Source organism: Artemia franciscana, chromosome 2 (genome assembly GCF_032884065.1).
Source record: "Artemia franciscana chromosome 2, ASM3288406v1, whole genome shotgun sequence".
NCBI lineage: Eukaryota > Metazoa > Arthropoda > Branchiopoda > Anostraca > Artemiidae > Artemia > Artemia franciscana.
The window spans coordinates 36,737,428-36,762,350 of NC_088864.1; the positions used below are offsets into that span (position 1 = coordinate 36,737,428).

Below are 24,923 nucleotides of genomic sequence, written 5' to 3' on the forward strand. Positions count from 1 at the left end.
ATAAGTTTTAATGTCGCTCCTTACTTTCAGTTAAAAAAAAGTGTTTTTTGTTTGTTTAATTTCTGAACGTTTGGAATTAATGCAGGTTTTGAATTTGGCTCAGAGTACATTAATAAATCAAACGAATTTTGCATATTAATTTTACTTTTTTTAAAACTAATAATAACCTTACAATAACCTAATTTTGATTTCTGTTCCAGCTGTTTAAGAATGACTCCTGAATCACAAAGGCTTTTTAATTAGAATAATAACCTCTATTAAAAGCAAAGAAAAAACTAGCGTAAGAGCGAGCTACAGAGGATAGGCACCCCCCCCCCCCCCTAATATAAGTAATTATTTTCTGTTCGTTTTAAATTTTAGTGCTGGTTCTTACTTTCAATTTAAAAAACTTGAAGTTTATTTAATTGCTAATCATTTTTTAAATAATGTCGGGAACTCCAGCTCCCCCTCCATGGGAAATTTCCTCCCCCCACGATAAATTTCTCCATGGAAATATTCTTCCATGCAACTTAAATTAGTGACATTTTCAGAATTAATTTTGTAAGGCATAGTAACAGAACGCCGAAAAAGGTCGAAACTATTTTTATGAAATTGGAAGTCACAAGTTGAGCAATTCTCAAATGACTGAAATAAAAGAAAAGATCTTTAAAAATATCCGAAATAATTTATGTTCGTTTTAAGTTTTAATGTTAGGCCTATTCATTACTTTCAGTTGGAAAAAACTTGTCTCTTTTAATTTAATTAAATAAAAAAAAAACAAGTTTTTTCAACTGAAAGTAAGGAGCGACATTAAAACTTAAAACGAACAGAAATTACTTCGTATATAAAAGGGGCTGCTTCCTCATCAACGCCCCGCTCTTTACGCTAAAGTTTTTTATTGTTTTAAAAAGTAGAGTTGCGAGAAAGAATCAAACTTTAGCGCAAGGAGCGGGGTGTCGAGGAGGAAAAGCCCCTTTCATATACGGAGTAATTTCTGTTCTAAGTTTATAATTCTGTTCAAAGTTTGACTCTTTCTCTCAACTCTTCTTTTTAAAACAGTAAAAAACTGTTTCCGACCTGTACACTTCCCAATAACAATTACTATATGTAAGCACTGGTCAAAGTTTGTAACTTGTAGCCCCTCCCACGGGGACTGTGGAGGAGTAAGTCGTCCCCAAAGACATATTTATAAGGTTTTTCGACTACGCTGAATAAAATTGCTATCTCAGAATTTTGATCCGTTGCCTTTGGGAAAATAATTAGCGTGGGAGGGGGCCTAGGTGCCCTCCAATTTTTTTGGTCACTTAAAAAGGGCACTAGAACTTTTCATTTCCGTTAGAATGAGCCCTTTTGCAACATTCTAGGACAACTGGGTCGATACGATCACCCCTGAAAAAAAAAAACAAAAAAACAACAACAAATAAACACGCATCCGTGATCTACCTTCTGGCAAAAAATACAAAATTCCACATTTTTGTAGATAGGAGCTTGAAACTTCTTCAGTAGGATTCTCTGATACGCTGAATCTGATGGTGTAATTTTCGTTAAGATTCTATGACTTTTAAGGGGTGTTTCCCCCCTATTTTCTAAAACAACACAAATTTTCTCAGGCTCGTAACTTTTGGTTCGTAAGACTAAACTTGATGAAACTTATATATTTAAAATCAGCATTAAAATGCGATTCTTTTGATGTAGCTATTGGTATCAAAATTCCATTTTTTAGAGTTTTGGTTTCAATTGAGCCGGGTCGCTCCTTACTACAGTTCGTTACCACGAACTGTTTGATAACAACCACAAGCCAAAGACATACAATATCTTTGGTTTATTATCACATAATAATCATAGTTATGAAACTGCTTAAGATCAAATTAAATGCTAAGATTGGCAGAAAATAACACAAACAAATTATTGCTTATATCGGCCATTATTTAACAAAATTCAAACTTTCGCGCAAAGAGAGAGGCATTGACGAGAGTGGTGAACTTCCTCATAATATAATATGAGGGAGTTCGCCCACTCGTTAATACCTCGCTCTTTACGCTAAAGTTCAAATTTTTCCAATTCTTTAGGAATAACACCGTTTAATTAGAATAAATAGCTCTTTTGAAATTACTAAAAATTCTTTAGCGTAAAGAGCGAGGCATTGAGGAGGGGACGAACCCCCTCATATACGTAATAATTTCTGTTCGTATTAACTTTTGATGTTACTTTTTAATATCTTTTTATACTATTTATATATTATACTACTTTTTATATATTTAATATCAGCATAAAAATCCGATTCTTTTGATGTATCTATTGGTATGAAAATTCCGTTTTTTAGAGTTTCCGTTACTATTAAGCCGTGTCGCTCCTTACTTACAGTTCGTTACCATGAACTGTTGGATTTTTTGGATTTCCCCCCATCCCTTGGTTTTGAAAATACATCTTTATTTGGTATTTTCATGGGAAAAAGAAGAAAAAATTGCCCCCCTTAAGTATAGAATTGAGGCGGTTGAGAAGAAAATTTGTTATAGAACAATTTAGACCTACTTCATAATGTGTAGAAAAATTGTAGTTAACCCATTTTGACTGCAGCTGCACTATAGTTTATCCAACCCCACCCCCTAGTATGCAGATATATAACCCAAATTATATACTTCCCGTGTAATTTGCCATGGGTCACACTTGTTTCAACCCGTGAATTTAAATAAAAAAGATATTAAATATTTACGATATTAAAGATAAATATTAAATAAAAAGAGAAGTTTTTTTTATAACAAAAATACACGTTGTGGATGTCATATGGCACTTTATGATTACCTTTACAGCTCAGAATTAGCTAATAAGTGTGGTTTTAGATGTCCTGAATTGCCCCGGTAACATAAAGTTCCAGTTAGAAATTCCAAATTAGGTGGGGGTACAATAGTTCCACATGAGACAGCACAAGAGTTTTTCGAAGATACAGTGTTGTATCTTGTTATTGGTGTTCTAACTGCAGAGATTAAAAGTAGGCTAGAGAAGAACAGTTTGGAAGTTTTGAACAATTTAAGCATTATTCTAGGTGCAAACGAAATTAAAAAAGACAGTGTAAGCTTTGTGTGTAAATACTATAAGCTTGATTATGAAAGCTGCAATCTGAGCCACAGTGTTTTTACGGAGTTGAGGATATAAAAAAATAAAAACATCCTAGAAAGAGAATCTGTTTTTGCTGAAATACGCTTGAAATGTGTGTTTCCTCTGATATTTGATTTTTTAAACTGTACTTCACTATTTCTATGAATTTTGCACTGCGTCGTGCAAAAGATCTCATTCTCGCCTTCGATGGTGAAGACGTACTACCGCAACACCACAGGGGAAGAAAGATTATCTACATTTGCACTGTTGGTAATTGAAAGAGAAGTACAAATTAACCTTGATAAAGTGATAGAGAAATTTAGTTCTTTTCCAGTTTCCAAAACTGTTCGAAAGATTTCCTCAAAGAGTTCATTGTAATTATTGATATTGTTTTCCGCCAATGATACTTTAGTTAATTTGTAATTGTAATTTTTGACTGGCCTAGACCATAAATACCTCTGGTTCAACTCGTCAAAAATAATACAAATAGTATAACTCAAATTAGAAATATAGTATCTTCCTTAGAAATAAAGTTTACAATGCTTTGAAGCTTTGACTATTCTAGAATTCCAGTTTCAATAGAAAACTATATTTTTTTCAAGTCAACTAGAATAGACAAGCAATGCATGTATTTGTTAAATTTTAGACGAAATACCTTCTGTTGCAACGGTGTCCACTGGTTTACCAAGTTCATGAGCCATGAAACCCATAATGCCAAAAATGACGAATCCAGCAAAAAAGGCTGTTAGAACGTTGCCAGTAGCTATGATCAGAGAATCTCTGAAACAGTTGTTATGGAATTTGTTGTAGCTGGCCAAAGTGATCAATCCTCCCCAGCAAGGTGAAAGAGCAAAGAAGATTTGCATAGCAGCATCGCCCCATACCTTTAAGAATAAGTAGTAACTAAATCTATGAGTTTATTACATTATCTTAGATTATAATTTCCTATATTAGCCTATGAAGATGTGACAAACACATAGTAAAAAACGAGATTGGATGTAAAACTTTAAAGAATATAACAATTGGCAAAAAGTCTTGTTGTTATGTCATTTGAAACCTCTCGTTTTTCTTTGTTCGGAAAATCGACTCAATGGGTTGTGAAATTTAGGAGTATTTTATCAATGGCTGAACATTCTGCCATTAAATGCCTATCGTGAAAAATAAACTAAGAATCAATACCAACTTTTTAGTGATATCTAAAGAAACTGCTATATTCATATCTGAAACGTGAATCAAGGCTTACGGAGGTCACACTTACCTAAAGCGTTTGATTTTTAGTAGTGGAGATGATTCTCGGAGGGAAGGGAAGCCTATAAAATGATAATTGATCCAGGTGACCAAGGTGTGAGATTACTGGTAAAACATTGCCAAAGCACATGACGTGATTCGGGATAATCAAAAATTGAGGGTGTGTCCATTGGTTATTTGACATGAGTGGAGAATCCTATGTTTTAATTGAGATACGTTTAATTTTTTGATTAACAAGAATTTTTCAATTGAAAAAAAAAGAAAAATGTCTACTATAACATATGCGACTTCAGCACAATCTATCATAGGAATTTTCATCCGCTTGATTTAATACCTTTTCGTCCCATCTTATATCCTGTCTGAGTCACTCAGTCTGAATAAACAAGACGTTCAAAGAAGGTGTTGACTTCATTTTGTGGATTTTTTACTTTTGGATGGAATATTCCACTGGGCAATGATATTTCTGGCTTTGTGTGTGATATCAAGCAAATCTGAACCCATAATGTGGATAATTCGAGGAAACAATGCGTGGATTTAGACATGGCTTTGAAAAGTGATTATTCACTTGGTGTAGATGGTTCAGACTCATTTGAAGAACCCAAAGCATTGAGAGAAGTTATTCAAGGAAAAGTAAAAATACCATTATGATGTCTTCAATTTCATGTGCTGCCGATACATTTGTATGCAAATGCTATAAATGCACTCAAAATAATTATAAAAGCACCAGAGACGTAGCAAGCACAGAAAGGAGTTTTTTAAAATTGTACTTGAATACCACTTCCTTGAGATACTAAATGTCTCGAGTTCAGTTGAGTAAATTGTAAATATAGTATAATTGTAAATGGAGTGAAATGTATGGTGGATATTCATTTCATTTTTTGCTTGTATTTTGCTTGAGACTAGACTCCAACCCATAGCATTTACAAAAAAAAGTTTCTTAAGAATGCATAGCTCATACACCTTTTTTTTGACAACCTTGAGATTGACAATTATGGATGGGGCTAGAATGACTATTTTGGGTCAGCCGAATCAACTAGCACAGGGAAAAAATAGAGATTTCGATAACTAATCTGGTGAGCAAATAGGGCAATTTATGGGATAGGAATCGCACCACGATACTAGATTTTTACAAAGCCTAATTCCTGAATATGTATGTGCGAAACGTCAACACTTGTCACTTGAGGTTTCAACCAAAAATCATTGCATTGTACGATAGCTCCGATCCCCTAAACATCCCACATATTTGCTATGAGGCGTCCCATTGTGACCCAATATAACGATGAAATATCTTAATATTGGCTGTGTGTGTAGTGTCAAGGGCCCATAAAAGTTCAGATTGCCCGAGCCCCCCTCCTAGCACTGGCCCCGTGTTAGGGGTCCCCAAGACTAAAACAGCACACGTTTTAAAGTGAGACTTCAGACCCATGTTGCTCTCCTTTGTTGATTCTAATGGAATTATTGCGATTCCCTAGTTTACCAGTAGTTAAACATATGATCAATAGTATTACATTAAGAGACTGAAAAGACCTGGATAAAAATTAGTAAATAGAAGGCAACAGTTGTAGAGTTATGGATGGCTGTTGTATTGGGACAGTGTCAGTGAAAACCTGATTGTATTGAAATATCCATGCTATTCACTTGATTTTATTATCTGTGATCCTGTTTTTCTTCAATTAAAGATGTTAAGGTTCTTTATGAGACCTGATGCTTCCTTTTTTCATATGACACCAATCTTTCCACCTATACATCTATTAACCTATTTTATCTTTAATTAAAAACAAGAAGAATCTTCCTTGTACGGCACCTTACAAAATCTATAAAATTTTTCGTAGATAAAGATACTTTTATTCAAATTGAAGTTCACTTCATCGAAAATATACAAATTTGTCTCAAATTTCCTATGCTTAGAGTTCATTTATGCTTGAATACCATATTAAACAGAAAAAGAAGAAGGAGGAATAAATAATTGCTTATCACTATTTTATCGCATATGGATTAGCTTGTATCTCAATATAAAAGGTTCTCCAGAATACAAAATCAACTACGAGTGCAATTGAGTTCTTGTGGGAAAAAGGTTGGCAGAGTTGGTAACAGTAACAAAAGAAGGGAGCTAAAAAATTACTTAATTTCCTCAACTAAGAGAGTTTTATAATCCTCTGACAAAAAGCAGCTAGAAATAATTTGAACTAAAGTTGTGCTGGTTAGTTAGGTTGTACAACTTTACCTTGGCTTCAGTGAGACGCTCCCATCTTGGTATCAGATAAAACAGAACACCATCCATATAACCGGGTAATGTTACAGCTCTGGCCAATAGAACAAGCAAAATAAGGTATGGAAATAGAGCAGTGAAATAGACAACCTAAAATTTAAACAAATTAGCTCCTAAATAACACAACAGAACTAGTGGATTAAAGCTAAAAATAAAATACTGAAAAGTTGAAAAACGTAACGTCAAAACAGCTGGAAAGTGGCAATTGAAAAATCAGATGTTCTCGATTGAAAACGAAAACTGAAAGCGTAGCCTACCAATAACTTGCAAATAGTAAACTTAGACGTTTTGTGAATATGGAAAAAAAAAATATATCGGTACTTGTCTATTATATAAAGACACTCGTGAAGTGGAGTTTGGTTAATACTAAAGAAAAAAAATATGATGAAAATAGAATAGTTTATTGACAAAATTGTTAAACCTAAAACTTATCAATATGCTCCCAGAACGCAGAAATGTCCTCCAGAATCTCGTTAAAATGAACTCGGCCTTCTGCCTTTACTGCCGCCCGCCACATGTACTCTACTAAGCATGAATGTAAATGATGGTGAGATGTACCTCGGTAAAGTTTGTTCTTCCACTTTGCGGTACCCCACATTCTCTTTACTTTTTGGGCAGAGGCACCAGTTTCTGGGCCGACAAAATTATTTTTTGGTTCACTTTCAAATGAGTGAAACCTGCTTATTCCAGTCATCTGCTTATATCAGTTGTATCGTAGCCCTTCCAACAAATTGAAATGATTCTTGATCCTGGCTCAATGTGAAGCTTAATTTATCGGAGTAAAGTTTCTGCTCCTCGGTCAAGGACCTCCACTAAAAATCTTTCACCAATTTCCCAGCACACTCCATCAAACACCCACTGTCGCGGTAAGACTCTTCCTGCATTATTTTTCCTTTTTATAAACAAACATTCATCTATTTCCACTATATGACCAATTCCTCCAATTTTACCACAGTTTTTCTGTTGCACAGAAAACACGCACACTTCACATTAGTTTGAACATCCATAGTGAGACTCTATATTCTATCACTAGTTAAAGGAAACTAACCGGTATCCTCAAGAATCGCATTAATAATGAACTAAAATGAACTAGGTCAAGAATCGCGTTAATAATGAACTTTTCTTTGTCTTTGAGACAGTCAGCAGACGCCGAAGCTCCCAATTTAATAATTCACAAATGACCTTCACAATTTTGCTAATAAAGTATTCTATTTTCATCATATTTTATTGTCACCAGGCTTCACTTCTCGAGTGTGTTTTATATAATCATACATAATCAGAATATCATATATGGAATGACTGTGAAACCTCCACTCCATCTTATTTTTCAGTTAGAAAATCCAGATCTTATTCGTGTTTTGTTAAGTATACCCTGTTTTTTTTTATGACTAGGGGATTTCCTTTAGACTTTCAGGGTTGTATAACTCGAGGAGGAAGGGGTAAGGCAACTATAAAATTTACGTCTGGGGGAAATAATTTTTTTATATCTTATATCTGATAGGCTCTTTGGGTAGTACGGTAGAAAAGGTTGAAAAAGCGGAAGACATATATCAGTGTCACAAGAAAATCTTTTTTTTTTTTTTAACAAAGACATATTTCTTGTAAAAACATCCTCCCTTACAAACAAAAAATATTTTCATATAAAAATTCAGGCGAACAGTTTGTCGTAACGATAGAGACAGAGAGAGAGAGAGAAAGATGGGTTTATTAATATAAATAACAAAACAAAACAAGCAAATGGCCCGGAGCGAAGCTTGTTTGGGCTTACAACCCCAATACAGATACAAATAAAAACAATGCGAAAAAGAAGAAGAAAATAAAAAAGAAAAGAAGAAGAACAAAAATTCAATTACCCTGCAATTCAATCGATACGAAATTACACTTCAAAAAAGACAAAACAAAAAGAAACTAAAACCACTTGACCAGTATCGCCTAGAACAAAACCAACATCTTGGCTCCGTTTGTGGTCCACTCAACTATCAAAACCATAAATATTAAAGCAAAATAGCTTTAATTCCCGCCAAAATTCAAGAAAATTATCCATGTTTCTCAAAGTCGTAGGTAAACAATTCCATATATGGGGTCCCAGATGCCGAAACGAACTGTAAGTAAGGAGTAAATCGGGCCAATAGTATCCGAAACTCTAAAAACAGATTCTGGAATTAACTAATGCATCAAAAAAAATTTGCTTTTTCTGCTGATTTCAAACATATAAAATGCGTTGATTTTAATGATACCCATCAAAAGTTACGAGCTTGAGAAAATTTGCCTGATTTTCGAAAAAGAGGAAAAACACCTCAAAAAGGGAAGCAATCTTGATAAAGACCACACTATTAGTTTCAACACAATAGAAAATCTTACTCTAGAGCTTTAAAGATCGTATCAACAAAAATAAGGAATTTCGGAATTTTCCCCCCAAAAAATCACGGATGTTTTTTTTTCCAGCTGGTGATCGAATCAAACTGATATTCCTGGAAGCGGTTTGCTTAAACGAAAAATAAAAAGTTTTAGCCTGTATTACAAAAAGTGGTGTTTTATGCCGTTTTGTTGCACCAAACTGCGATTTTTCCCTATAGAGGATGAAGTTAGTATTATTTTCTGATGGAATTACTGAATTTAACAATATCAGCAGACTATAAATTGAGCTTCCCAGTTACAGAAGAGATAATGTAACGTTGTGGAGCATTCGTTCCTGAAAAGTCACAAAGTCCACACAAGATAAATAGTCAGTATGAATATTTATCTTAATGCTTGATTTAACTGAATTGATTAAATTCATTTTTCGTGAAATTATGTATACCGAAGTATAGCTGCGCATCAGCTATTTCGAAGCAGGATTAGTGAGTTGTTGTGTAGGCAGAAGAGAGGGGGCAGCTGCCTAAATTAACGCCTTTCATTGCCCAAATTGTTTAACTCACCATGGCCCTTCAGGTAAATATATAAAAGGGTATGGGGAAGGCGGTGGTAGGAGTTAATCTCTCCCTGCCCTTCATTTAGACTAATCCTAAATAAGGGTGCTGCGGGGTGATACCTCCCTTCCTAACGTAGAAAAATGTTTCTGACATTTACTTTAAAGCTTAAAATAACTACATCGATTTACTTCTTATTTCATAAAATTCTATATAAGGATGTGCAAGTGCGCATCAGTTACTATGATGGATGGGCAGTGGGTCATTTTGTTGGCAGGGGGGGGGGACCAGACGTATCAAAGAGTGCATGTTAATGCCCAAATATCCTAATTCTTAATGAGCCTGCATATAACTATAGAATGGAACTGAAATCCAACCCCAATTGACTTTTGGTCTACATCTATGAGTACCTCTCCCATTGCAGAAACATTTCTACAAGGCATATAATATAACATTCACAAGTTTACCGGACAGAGGTGGAAAAAGTGGGGGGGGGGCATAAAGAGCTTCTCCGGGAATTTTTATAGAGGTATAGCCAGTGCTGCCACGAGTGGTGGCAGCAAAACAGCGGGAAAAAGGTGAGAAAAGCGGGGGGGGGGGCATAAAAAGCTTCTCCAGGAATTTTTATGGAGGTGTAGCAAGTGCTGCCACGAGTGGTGGCAGCAAAAAGCGGGAAAAAGGTGGAAAAAGCGGGGGGGGGGCATAAAGAGCTTCTCCAGGAATTTTTATGGAGGTGTAGCAAGTGCTGCCACGAGTCGTGGCAGCAAAAAAACGGGAAAAAGGTGGAAAAAGTGAGGGGGGGGGGCATAAAGAGCTTCTCAAGGAATTTTTATGGAGGTGTAGCAAGTGCTGCCACGAGTGGTGGCAGAAAAAAAGCGGGAAAAAGGTGGGAAAAGCGGGGGGGCATAAAGAGCTTCTCAAGGAATTTCTATGGAGGTGTAGCAAGTGCTGCCACGAGTGGTGGCAGCAAAAAGCGGGAAAAAGGTGGAAAAATCAGGGGGGGGGGGCATAAAGAGCTTCTCCAGGAATTTTTATGGAGGTGTAGCAAGTGCTGCCACGAGTCGTGGCAGCAAAAAAGCGGGAAAAAGGTGGAAAAAGTGAGGGGGGGGGCATAAAGAGCTTCTCAAGGAATTTTTATGGAGGTGTAGCAAGTGCTGCCACGAGTGGTGGCAGTAAAAAAGCGGGAAAAAGGTGGAAAAAGCGGGGGGGGGGGGGCATAAAGAGCTTCTCTAGGAATTTTTATGGAGGTGTAGCAAGTGCTGCCAGGAGTTTTATTTTCAGCGATTTAAGATTTCTTTCTTTTTATTTGCATACAATGTTTCAATGTATTTAAAAATTTTTAGTCTGACTTGCGTCCGAATTCCTTAAGAGCAATTGATGAAACACAAAGGACTTAGTGCTTTTTTAAAGCACTAAGAAACTTTAGCACAAAGAATTAGAAGTTGGAAGGGGGAAGCTTCCCTCATATACGAAATAATTTCTGTTTGTTTCAAGTTTTAATGTTGCTTCTTACTTTAGTAAAAAAAAACTTGTTTTTCTTAATTTAGTCTCGAGATAAGATGCTGTTGTTTCTCTTTCCTTAGAAATTATTTCCGCTTTCTTCTCCCGAATCACAATTAACCGTCACTTGATTCCCCTTTTGTCGTCATGACAACTTGTAATTATCAGAACAGTGTTTGCCTATGTCTTTAGCATCACCAAACACAATTAGTGAGTTCCAAGACAAGTGACGACAAATTACTAATAACATGGCGACGCGCCTTTAGCAGATAATAACATGGAAAACAATAAAAAAAGAAATATTTTTACCATATCTGCCAAGGGACAGACAGGAATTGTATTTTGGTTATTAAGCCAAATTAGCAAGAATGGAATTTTAATCGTTAAAAAAAATAATACCACGCGTCATATCATTTCTCATTCACATTCATTTCTTAGTATTACTCAATAAATTAAAGGAACCATCTTTCCATCAAATAAATGAACCTTTCGTTCATTTATGAAGCCTTTCGTCATAGATAAGCGTCACGAGCATCCACAATGGATCAACATATTTTCAAACGGTAATTTTGTCTTTTTTGATCACCTAAGCAACTTCAACATAAAGGATTGTTTTAATACAAAGAGCCATTTGTTAATCAACAAGATTGTCACAGGTATGTGCTATATAATAAAATACGCTGATATTAAGGTTTTTCTGCTTAAATAATATTGACAGGAATTAAAAAACTTAACTACTAGATAACTTACTTTTCCAAATGACTTAACTCCTTTAACCAGAGCCAAGAATACCAAAATCCAAGCAAATAACAAGCACAGAGCCAACTTCCATTGAATACCTCCAACTTCTTGAATATCGTTGCTTATAGTCAGAACATTATGACTAAAATAAAAATGAGAAGTACAAGTAAAATAGAAATATTGGCACAACAATGAAATGCATTAATCCTTTCCATCTATTAAGAAAAAAGAAACATATTTGTACATACATAAGAAGCAAAAAAAGTAATTAATAGAAGAGGAAAAATGAAAAACACGAAAAAAAGAACAGCGCACAAAGTAGATAAAAGGACAGATATATTGATATGGTGAAAACAATAGAGAAAAAGAGAGAAGGAGGTACATAAAGAGAGTGGAAGACAGTTGAGAGAGATTATATTTCATTGAATTATTTAATATCGTGTTTATACAATGTTGCTTTTTTCGCATAACTGCCAGCTAAAATGAGAGCTTGTAAAACAAGCTATTAGGCTATTAGAACAAACATGACAACCAACCAAAGATTTTTAATCTTATCTTGCTTTTTGAACCGAAGTTTTAATATTTTCCATAATTGTAGTAAATGTTTTATAACTTTTGAAAATAATAGTTCTTGATAAATTCGATTTTTTGTGTGAAGTATTTCTACATAAAACGGAAAAATATGTTCTAAGATCAAATATGGCTTTTACAAAACAAATTCTCAAATGAAAGATTAATTTTTCAGTCAATAACTTTTTTTATTTAGCTGTTTTCTTACTATTCACTCGAGAAAGTGATAGTTCACTTCAGTTTTTCGTTTTTGAAGTTTGCTTTTTTGTTTCGTTTCGTTAACTTCAATTAACTTTTTTATTCTCTCAGCACTGAGAATTGCAGAAGGGTGATATCAGTAATTTTTTTTTATTTTTTCCCCTTGTTTTCACTGCCTGTTAATTTTCTAATTTTTTCGTTGTTTTCCTACCTATTCTTTTAATGGTGAATGTGAGACAGTTAGAGGGGATAGGGTATTTTAATACGGCTTACTTTCTTTTAGAATCAGATTGATTAATGTTTTTGCGCGCTGTAACACAATCCTGGCCAAGCTGAATCGGAACCTAACATGACTGGAAATACTGCCCAAAAAAATCTACCTATATAGATGGTATTACTTTTAATTTGCCCGTGGCTTTCCTAGAAATCTGGCAGTAAAATGTAGCTAAAAACTTGTGATGGACATTGATGAACATGGTCAGTCTTATTGATAGACTATTAGAAAGCTAAGGGCAGAGAACATGATCTGATCTTGAGCTTAATCAAGTAATTTTATTTCAAAAGCAACGAGCGGCATTGTAACTTAACATAAAAAGTAATTTTGCGGCACAAAATTAATTTGGCGATGAATTTTTCTATCTATTTTCACGATTTTTGGTTCGATAATCGTTTACATTGAATGAGGCTAAAGCAAAATATGAGTTCCCGTTTTGTATTTGTTTGTGGAACTCTTTTGCGAGCAAATGATGTCCTAGAACAGGCCAAACAAATTCATTTAGAAATTGTTGATGCAAGAATGCAATTCGACCAAGCAGGCAGCAGCCCCAAGTAAATCATTTTTGTTGGCTTTATTTCCAGTCGGATAATTGAAGACTCCACAGTGAATACATACAAAATTGAAGGGTCCCAATGACTTGTAACACTTGCATATGTCTACGGCATCTTTATAGGTTTTCATTGGTTTTTATGCCACAATTCGTTGGCATCGAAGATTGTGATGGTGATATTCTTCTAACATAATATTTTTTCAGTAATTGTGTACATAATGGTACACACTCGAGAATTGAATTTAGATCAATCCTAGTGAAATATACCAAAATATTATGAAAATAAAATACTTTAGAAACAATTTTGGGCCTTGTATTTGCACATTAGGAAGAGTCTTGACACTCTTGATGGTTGTTTTAGCGTATCTGCTAACCCTACAATTCTTTGTTCTTACTTTCATCTTTGACAAGTTCTTATTCCAGCTGTTGCTTGTCACTCTCGAAGCTTATTACCTTCTAGCTGCATATTTCTTTGTTCTTGTGGTCGTATATCTTATAAACCTCACATCTCTTCATTTTCATTTTGATTCGTTCTGATCCTCATTGTTGCATTTATTGTAACCGGATATTTTTTTTGTTCTTCACTATTGTTTTTGAGTCGTTGTGATTCACACTGCCATTTATCCCTTAGCTACATATTTCTATGTTCTTCAATTTCTTTGACTTGTTTTCTTTCATCTCTGTTTTAATTTATCATTACTTCCGAGAATTTTTTTTAGTGTCTTTTGACTTAGTTGCTTCGATCGGTCTTCTTACTTTTGATGATCTAGGTTGTTCCTTATCACCCTTCATACATTTACATTTCTCAGGTCGTTCCCTTGATCTTGTCTCACTTGATTGTCCAGATTGTTCATATTAAGGTAACTGTTTTGTCATCTTTTGCTATTTTTTGTACCCATTTGGTACTAACGCTAATTTAAATTTGTGTCTCCTAGATATTATAAAACTGCTGAAAATGCCTATTGAATTTGTACCACCGAATATGGGCACACGAATTTCTATATTTCTAATTTTTTGCGGGGAAAATGCTTCTAGAACGGTTTTAAAATCTATTTTCCTTGCGTATTCACTTTCAGTCAACATGATTGCTAAACTATTTAGTCTATCCTGATTTATTGTTGATATCACATAGTTTTTTTAAAAATGGTTTTAGCCTTGAAAATGAGCCCTCTCCAGAAGTAGCGCTTACTGGAAATGTTACGAACATTTCACAATTTTGAAAATCAATCGTTCATTTTGATGGCGGCGCGGGGCCCTTTCAAATGCGGGGCTCGTTTGAGCCCAATCGTTCCAATTGCCCTTTTCCGAACCCTGCGCCCCCTGTGACTTCTCAAGACCCAAACATAATGTGAACATTCTTGAAAGAATTTCAAGAATTAATTCCAGTATATATTATACTGTCAAACGGCGTGTCGAAAATCAAATGAAGAGCAAAGACACACGCGGTTAGAAGACATGCGACGTCGAGCATGTGAGCAATTCAAAATGAAAATGAAAAGCAAAGACACACGTGGTTAGAAAACATGCGACACCAAACATGTGAGCGAGTCAATGAAAATCAACCTAGACAGAGATAATCAAAACGTGTCAAAATTAATAATGATTACGATGACGATTGGGTTTGGGATTTTGACATGCATAAGCTCATCAATACCAACCATACCTTTGATAAAAAAAAATTGGAGGTATATATTTCATAATGACGAAAGACAAGCCGAGGTAAAATGAACCAAACAAATTGAAAACGATAGCGACGATTATTCGGTTTTGGATTTTAACATGGATAAGGTCAGGTAAAACGAACCAAACAAATTGAAAATGATAGCGATGATTATTAGGTTTTGGATTTTGACAATGAAAGGTCATCAATGCCTGTCATACCTATGAAAATAAAAAAACCAGGACTAGATAAATCGTTGAAGGAAAAATAAATTTTTGCCCAACCTCCTGAACATTTAAATGAAACAAAGGTCCGGCGATATGTCTTTCATAATGACAAAAGACAAGCCGAGGCAAAAGAAGAAGTGTTTTTCCCACCAACTGAACAATTAAAAGAAACAAAGGTTGGGCGATATGTCTTTCATAATGACAAAAGACAAGCCGAAGCAAAAGAAGAAGTTTTGCCCCACCACCTGAATAATTAAAAGAAACAAAGATTCGGCGATATGTCTTTCATAACGACAAAAGACAAACCGAGGCAAAAATCAAAGGTGCGATAAAAAAAAGTAATTTTACAAAGGCACTACTCCTAATTTAAGGTCCATTTGGATGTCATGACATCAAGAAAAGACTCAGATTGTCTACGTTTAGAAGACAAGCGACAGTGAGAAGCCATATATAGAAACCTGCCGCGTACCGAGTGCCGAGACCCAGCGGCAAAGCTGCCGGGCTTTCAGTACTATATATATATATATATATATATATATATATATATATATATATATATATATATATATATATATATATATATATAAAGGGTCTTGTTATTATTATTTATTATTCCATGGTGTTAGTAGGCCTAACAATTTCTAGGCTCAAACTATAGCCAAGTTTTACACTTCAAATTAAACAACCCATTGTTTAATGGTTGTTTAATTACAACCATTAAACAACCAAATATATATATAATATATATATATATATATATATTATATATATATATATATATATATATATATATATATATATATGTATGTATATATATATATATATATATATATATATATATATATATATATATATATATATATATATATATATATATATATATATATATATATATATATATATAAAGGGGAATAGAATTGTGTTTAGTTATTATTATTTATTAGTATAATTAGTTTTATTTATTATTATAGTTATTATTCCATGGTGTTAGTTACAATTGCTAGGCTCAAACTATAGCCAAGTTTTACACTTCAAATTAAACAACCATTGGCGGAAATGCTTACTGAAAATATTCATCGGCAGGCATTTTTGCTGCCTTAGCGAAATTTCTCAAGACATCCCAATCTTCTGAAGAAGTTTCATTTTGGAAAATGCACGCACCTGTAGAATTCAAAAGTCCTCCAAACAATGTACAATTTCTTCCATCGAACTTCGCACAAGCTAAAAAAAAAGTCAAAATTTTGTATTCTTATCGTCTACTGCACTTTGTACTAGGCCGATTCTCATGGCATAAAAGGCAGATAGTAGGAAACTAATTTTAATCAGGGGTGGCTCGATAAGAAAAGAAAACGTATCATCAGCTTACAAAAAATCACCGAGTCATAAGAAATTGAACGAGACCCAAAGCCTCCTCCATGGGGGAATTTTCCCAGCAGAATTCCTCCATAGAAAACTTCTCCTACAGAAAATCCCCTCCTCCCCCAAGTGGAAACTTTCCAGAAAAATTTAACTCTTCTGAAATTTTCTACGGAACATCCCCGGATGTAAAATTGAGTCAACAAAGACAAAGTTAAACAAATAAAAATAATTTCGTATAATAATTCTGGCAAATTCCCAAGTGTAAAGTTCCTCCTGGGAAGTTCACCCCCGGAACCCCCCTCCCACAGAAAATCCTCATTGTAGAATGGCCTCCCCCCCAAAAAATGTCTATACACTTCCAAATAACAAATACTACACGCAAACGATGGTCAAATTTCGTAACTTACATCCCTTTCCAAAGGGGGGGGGGGGTCACGTTATCCCAAAGCTCTAGTTATTAGATCTTTCAGATATGATGAACAAAATGCCTTAAAATTTATCAAAATTTTGACCAAAAGGGGGGAAAACGGATATGGGAGGGCGGCTAGTTGCCCTCCAATCTCTTTGATCACTTAAAAAGGGTACTAGAACTTTTGATTTCCGATCAAAAAAGCCCTCTGAAAATTTTCTAGGATCATTGGTTCAATATAATCACACATGGGAAAAAAGTAACTACGCATCCGTGATCTTTCTTTGGGTAAAGATGCATAATTCCACATTTTTCTATTAAGGAGCTTGAAACCTCCATAGTAGGGATTTCTGATATGCTGAATCTGACGGTGTGATTTCATTAAGATCACGAGATTAGGATCGAAACTTTACTTTATATATTTAGAATCAATATGAAATTTTAATTCTTTTGATGTATCTATAGTTATCAAAACTCTGTTTTAGAGTTTTGGCTGTATTATCGCCGCGCCACTCCTTACCACAGCACGGCGTGGTGCAGTTCGTGGTGGGTTCCATTTGAGACTACCTGTGTTTCACTGAATTCTATCTTGACAAGTTACAAAAAAAAAACAAAAAACAACAAACAATTCTGTGGCCGCATTGAGATAAAATAGGGTAAGAAAACTTGTTTTTCAGGGATTTATTTGGATGGGCGAGGCAAATTCCTTAAGACCCACAAAATCAGGCAAATAATATAGATACCAAGAAATTATGAAGCACAAAGTAAAAATTTCAGCATTTCAAAGAAGGGAGAGAAGGAAACCACCCAGACCTAGATTGAATTGAACGCACTGACAAGAACAAACTTTAGATGATGTGTTACTTGAATATTGTTTATGCGTAGGTTTCACCTAGATTGTGATTAATTTCAGAACTTAAGTTTTCAATATTATGATTTCCCTTTTAATTTGGATATCATTTGGTATTATAAAATTTTTTATAGCTGTGAAAAAAGAAGAAAAAATGAATATGAAATATTAGTGAAATAAGATTGTGAAAAAAAGAGTTATTAAGTTTATTTTTGATTACCCAATCAGGAAATTTAAAGAGAAAATTGTTAAACAAGGAAGATTGTTTCAACGAGAGCTGGTTTCTAAAGAAGACGTTAATATTCTAAAACAGGGGCTTCATTTTTTGGGGGGAGGGCAAGGGGGAGCAGTTTCACCCAATAATATACCCCATACCCCTTGACTATCCAGATATGGACCCCTGTTGCCCTTCAACTTCCGTTCAAGTGTTAAGTGTTTAAGTTTAAGTATTTCTACTTTTTATACTTTCATAAATAAAAAAAAATATCAAATCTTTAAGGAATATATGACAGTACTGACAATACAAGCTGTTCCACTTTTTTTTCTTTCAGCAAAGAGTCCTGGTTGAAATTCTTTGAGGTAAGGATGCTGGGACTGTTTTGAAAAACTGTTCATTTTAGTTTTACTGATATTATCCTCTAGTAAGTTGTTTTTTCTTATTTGTACTTCTGAGGACGGCCCTTGTACATAGGGCCGAAATATTCGTTCTAATTTGTTTCCCACTGTCTTGAGATATTCCCTATTGTTTTTCTTGTTTTTTGGTGTTTGGGAGAAGTTGAAATTAACACGGCTTGTTGTGAGGGATGTCGAACTAACCAAAACAATATATTTGCACCCTACTGCTACTGTTTCTACTCATATTAAATAAAAAACAAGTTTTTTCAACTGAAGGTAAGGAGCAACATTAAAACTTAAAACCAACATAAATTATTACGTATATGAGGGGGTTCGCCCTTCAATGTCTCGTTCTTTACGCTACAGTTTGAATTTTGTTCCAATTCTTTAAGAATAACCCCTGAATCACAAAGGCCGTTTAATTAGAATAAATAGCTTTTTTGAAAGAACTAAAAAAAATTTTGGCGTAAAGAGTGAGGTGTTGACGAGGGGGCGAACCCCATCATATACGCAATGATTTCTGTTCGTCTTAAGTTTTAATGTTGCTCCTTACTTTCAGTTGAAAAAACTTGTTTTTTTTTTAATTTAATGTCCAAATCTCTTTTGAATAATGCTGGGAAATTTGTCACCCCCTTCAATGGGAAATTCATTTCCCCCCTAAAAAATTCCTCCATGGAAAGATCCTCCCTCGTATCCCTCTACCCAGCTCCCCCCCACACCAGAAAAAAAATCCCCCCGAAAACATCTGCATACTTCTCAATAACCAATACTATATAAACAATGGGCAAAGTCCATAACTTGCAGCCCTTCCTCCGGGGACTGTGGAGGATTAAGTCTTCCTCAAAGACATAGTTATTAGATTTTTTGATCTGGTGACTATGAGAAAAAATGAACGTTGGAGGGGACCTAGTTGCCCTCCAATTTTTTGGTCACTTAGAAAAGCCACTAGAACTTTTAATTTCCCTTCGAGTGAGTCCTTTCGAAACATTCTAGAACCACTGGGTCGATACTATCACCCCTGGAAAAAAACAAATAAACAAGAATCCGTGATCTTTCTTCTGGCAAAAAATATGAAATTCCACATTTTTTCAGATAGGAGCTTGAAGCCTTTACAGTAGGGTTCTCTGATACACTGAATCTGATGGTGTGATTTTTATTAGGAGACTTTTGGGGACTAAATCGAACACACACTATGCCCACACTGGTTGTCAAGTGGGCGCATCAGAAATGCTTCTTGAATGTTTGATGGTATTTATTAAGCTGAAACTTTCAGCGTGTGTTGAAGGGGTTATTAAAGAAACCAATGGCGCTATGCACATACTGCTACTACTGCTGCTATAACTATTGCTACTGCACAACCTAAGGTTATTGAGGTAAAGCTTTTAAGGATTATTTAGGTGGATGTGGGACTAAATCAGAACAAACAATGAGCATGTATACTTTCGAAAAGGTGAAAAAGCAATACCTGAAGAACAACTTATATTAGTAATTTAGACATTTAAGCGTAAGTTGTGGGTAATTTTAAACAAGTCAGAAGGAATTATTTTTATAATTTTAATGCTTTAACTACTGTCATTGTAACTAATGACGTTATAAGTGAGTATTAAATAAAAAAAAACTAGTTTTTTAACTGAAAGTAAGGAGCGACATTAAAACTTAAAACGAACAGAAATTACTCCGTATATGAAATGGGTTGTCCCCTCCGCAGTCCCTCGCTCTTTACGCTAAAGTTTGACTCTTTGCCACAATTCTACTTTTTAAAACAACTAAAACTTTAGCGTAAAGAGCGTGGGACTGCGGAGGGGACAACCCATTTCATATACGGAGTAATTTCTGTTCGTTTTAAGTTTTAATGTCGCTCCTTACTTTCAGTTAAAAAACTAGTTTTTTTTATTTAATTTCTGAACGTTTTTGAATTAATGCATGTTTGATTTTGGCTCTCCGCACATAAATTATTGAAATGAAATTAGTATATTAATTTTTTTTTGGCTAAATGGCTTTCTCTTAGTTTTGATCAGACGATTTTGAGAAATAAGGGGTGGGGAAGGAGGCCTAGCTGCCCTCCAATTTTTCGGTTACTTAAAAAGGCTACTATAACTTTTAATATTCAATGAACGTTTTTATTAGTAAAAAATATACGTAACTTAAGAATTAACTTACGTAACAAACTTTTATATTCTTATATTTTTATTATGTGTACGAGGGGGTTTGTACCCTCGTTAATACCTCGCTCTTTACACTAAATCGTAAGTTTTGTTCCAATTCTTTAAGAATGACCCCTGAATCAAATAGGCCGTTGAATAAATAGTTGAAATCACTAAAAATATTTTAGCATAAAGAGCGAGGTATTTATCTCCTCCTAAATACCTCGCTCTTTATGCAAAAGTATTTTTAGAGCCCTTCATATGCGTAATAATCTCTGTTTGTTTTAAATTTCAATGCTATTCCTTACTTTCATTTGAAAAAACGTTTTCATGTTTATTTTTTCATTGTTTTTTTTTTATAGTAATGCTAGAAAATCCTGCGCCCTTTTCATTGAATTTTTTTCAACCATGGCATATTTCTCCAAGGAAAGATCCTCCCACATAGCCCCCTCCCTCAACCCTACCCCCAAAACCAAAAAAATCCCCCTGAAAACGTCTGTACACTTCCCAATAACCATTATTATATGTAAACACTGGTTGAAGTTTGTAACTTGCAACCCCTCCCCCAGGGACTGTGGGGGAGTAAGTCATCCCCAAAAACATAGTTATTAAGATTTTCGACTATGCCAAACAAAATGGCTATCTCAAAATTTTGATCCGTTGACTTTGGGAAAAAAATGAGCGTGGGAGGGGGCCTCGATGCCCTCCAATTTTTTTGGTCACTTAAAAAGGGCACTAGAACTTTTCATTTCCGTTAGAATGAGCCCTCTTGCGACATTCTAGGACCACTTGGTCGATACGATGACCCCTGGGAAAAAAAAAAAAAAACAAAAAAACAAAAAAACAAACAAATAAACACGCACTCGTGATTTGTCTTCTGGCAAAAAATGCAAAATTCCACATTTTTGTAGATAGGAGCTTGAAACTTCTACAGTAGGGTTCTCTGATACGCTGAATCTGATGGTGTCATTTTCGTTAAGATCCTACGACTTTTAGGGGGTGTTTCCCCCTATTTTCCTAAATAAGGCAAATTTTCTCAGGCTCGTAACTTTTGATGGCTAAGACTAAACTTGATAAAACTTATATATTTAAAATCAGCATTAAAATGCGATTCTTTTGATGTAGCTATTTATATCAAAATTCAATTTTTTAGAGTTTTGGTTACTATTGAGCCGGATCGCTCCTTACTACAGTTCGTTACTACGAACTGTTTGATAGATTTGTTCTTCAAAATAGCAAATAAAGAGGACAATGTATTTACGTTAGGAATAGCAAAGATATTAGGAAGAAGCGTGTTAATAAGGAAATGGTATTTGAGAGCTACACATTTGTGGTTCTGATCTACTGCTCATCTTCCGATTTCATCGAGGACTTTTTGGAGCTATTAGAAAAGCAGTTGGATGAGCTTTACGAGGCTTATAAATCGTTGTTTAGTCTTTCTGGACCATAATCGAGTGAATACAAATGCTAAAGTTCATGAATTTCTTAATGTGATGTCTTGTTGTTGTGTTGAATAGTTGTACTCGGTTTGGTATTAACTCTGATTCGTTGATTGATAATATTCTTTGTAGCATTAAGTATGGTTCAGCTTAAGTTGTGATTAATGGTTTGATTCTGACCACAGATTACATTAGAGGTTTTCAGTGTGTTGATACTTTTCCAGAGCGGAGAGAAAAATTTTAGAATACCAACTTATCGTCTGAAGACTGATTGAGGGACTGAAGTACGATGTAGAGATTAGTTAGAAAGGTCTAACATACTAGTTAAACCATGAGTTTCGAAAACATTGATGGCTGCAATAATGAAAAGGAGATTGTCCTGTGGTGGCGCATTGGATTTGACCTTAGCTTGGTAATACGGGACCCAAAGATCGAATCACGCTGCAGGAATGCACTGCAGGGCCGACGCAAGGACGCCTCAAGAAGCGTCGTTAATTCTTAAATAATGAAAAGGAGATTTATACATTTCACGTTAGTCGAACAATTTTTTGTTTTTGTTTATAAAAAAGGCACAATCCTGGCCTTTTTAAGTGAAATCAGAAGCGTATAATATTTTAAATAACAATTCGCCTTTCAACAAACCTGATTGTTTGTTGAGAAAATTGATGGTAAAATACGGTAAAACGGTAAAATAGATGGCAATATTAACTATACAATCCTCAAAGACACAAGATCAGAACAAGTTTCTCATTTCATAAGAATATTAGTGACTTTCTGGTCGCTGGTTTGCCTAAGCAGCAAAGCAGTAGGCTATCAGCCAAGAGAGGTAAGTACTGACTACAGGTAGCATCATTTGCCTGTTCTTCTCAAGATATTTGTACAATAGCACCAATTTTGCAAAAAAAAACAAAACAAACTAGTCATGTCATAAGTAATATCCTCAAATTTAGAGGATTCCGTTATGTTTAAATGATATTTCATATTTAACGCAATATTGTATCAAAGCTTACAACTTTTATAATTGACATTTAAAACAATTACTATTCTTCCAAATCCTAGTTTTTGTCCTGAACTTAAAAAACAGAAAAAAAAATTAAAGACAGCTCTAAATTAAAGCTCAGTATTGGGATGTAAGATGCTATTAGCCTTTGAACCGTGAGGACATAAGCTGGACTATACTTCGCATTTAATTGAATTGCACAATAAGTGTAATTGTTTGTAGTAAGGGATTACGAAATATTATAAATTTTCAGATTACGAAATATTAATAATAACTGACACCTCGATCGAGTAGTCGTGCAGTTGTCCTTTAAATCTCAAGTAGAACCCGATTTCACACTAAAGCTTGGCATTCAAATTGATTACTCACTTCTATGTGGGCCAGGTCTGCTGGATCGACCCAAACATTTCTGTAATTCCAAGGTTTTAATCACCTTGCACGCGGATGTGTGAATAAACTTAAATGTGGTAAATATAATGGGCCACATGTTAATAGTCACATTAGTGATTGCTCAGCCTCCACTGTGAAAACGTGCGAATCGTCGTGGAAATCACAGAAGCAACAACTATTCCTGCGTCGTGTTGAAGAGTCGTATGCCTGCCGCTACTTCAAGCCCTCAAGTTTGAGTCTGATACACCCCTCCCCTCCACAGTTATGGATAAGGGGTTTACCTCCTCGTTATACCTCACTCTTTACACTAAAGTATTTTTAGTAATTTCAACTATTTATTCTACGGCCTTTGTGATTCAGAGGTCATTCTTAAGGAATTGGGACAAAATGTAAGCTTAAGTGTAAAGAGCGAGGTATCGACGTGGTTTGAACCCCCTCATATACGCAATAAAAACATACGAATATAGAAATTCGTTACGTAAGTTAATTCGTAAGTTATGTAAAAAAACGTTTTTAAAAAGTCTTTTGTTAAAGTATCGGATGAAAATTTGATTAGTGATTATTCTCACCTAGAAGTGTGTTCCTATAAATGCTTTTTGCCGTATGCCTTGTAGTCCAAAATGGTTTCCGAAACAGCTTTGGGACAGGATAGATGCATGCTTATATCAGAGCGCATTAGATGATATTCTTAGTAGAATTTGAATTCCTTTTCACCTCTGTCATCGTCTCAAGAATTTGATCTGTTGGAATTAGATATATACTATGCCGAAATAGTTCATGCTATGAAAGTTGCGGCTTCCGTTGTGGTGCTTGTTATCAGAGTACTCAAAAATGCACAAAAAAGGAATGGTCTATTATAACAGGGTTGGGTGAAGCAAAACAGAAACATCGGCTATAGCATCAAGTTTGGGGTTAATGTAACCTACCGATAAATGGCCCCTATTCCAGATAGTTAAATCAGCAAAAAGAAACATACAAAGTTAGTGGTACCATGGAAGAAACAACAGGTAAAAGTCATATCAACAAAGATTAGGGAACCGCAGTCCGCAAGATTGAGTAAGCCCAGACCCCAATAAAATTTTACTATTTGTCTTAGAGAGGGTAGGAGAAAGGCTTAAAACCCACTACTTTGCCTTCATTAAACCATGACCTTGATTCCTTTGGACAGGACCAAAGTACAGTAGTTTGAAGGGCTCGGGTGGAGGAGGAATATCTGAAAGTTCGAAATACTTGGAGCTAGTCTTAAAATGGCTATTTCTATGTAATACAGCCCAAATCCTAGTCTAAGTTATCTGAAACTGGAACTAAATATAAAAAACAAGTTTTTTTTTAACTGAAAGTAAGGAGCGACATAAAAACTTAAAACGAACAGAAATTGTTCCGTATGTGAAAGGGGCTGTCCCCTCTTCAAAGCCCCGCTCTTTACGCTAAAGTTCTTGTTGTTTTAAAAAGTAGTGTCGTGAGAAAGAATCAAACTTTAGTGCAAATAGCGG

The 24,923-nt window shown here is 34.9% G+C and overlaps 1 protein-coding gene across 5 annotated transcripts in view; it reads right to left on the bottom strand.

Moving 5' to 3' along the window:
• LOC136041023 (sodium- and chloride-dependent glycine transporter 1-like) overlaps positions 1 to 24,923 on the bottom strand; it is a 94,926-nt gene that overhangs the window by 21,833 nt on the left and 48,170 nt on the right. For all 5 annotated transcript variants that reach the window (XM_065725544.1, XM_065725560.1, XM_065725568.1 and 2 more), the window contains 4 exons: positions 16,289 to 16,445; positions 11,752 to 11,884; positions 6,548 to 6,682; positions 3,731 to 3,959 (listed from right to left, as the gene is read on the bottom strand). In XM_065725544.1, coding sequence (XP_065581616.1) covers positions 3,731 to 3,959; positions 6,548 to 6,682; positions 11,752 to 11,884; positions 16,289 to 16,445 — 654 coding nt within the window. The remainder of the gene's footprint in view (positions 1 to 3,730; positions 3,960 to 6,547; positions 6,683 to 11,751; positions 11,885 to 16,288; positions 16,446 to 24,923) is intronic.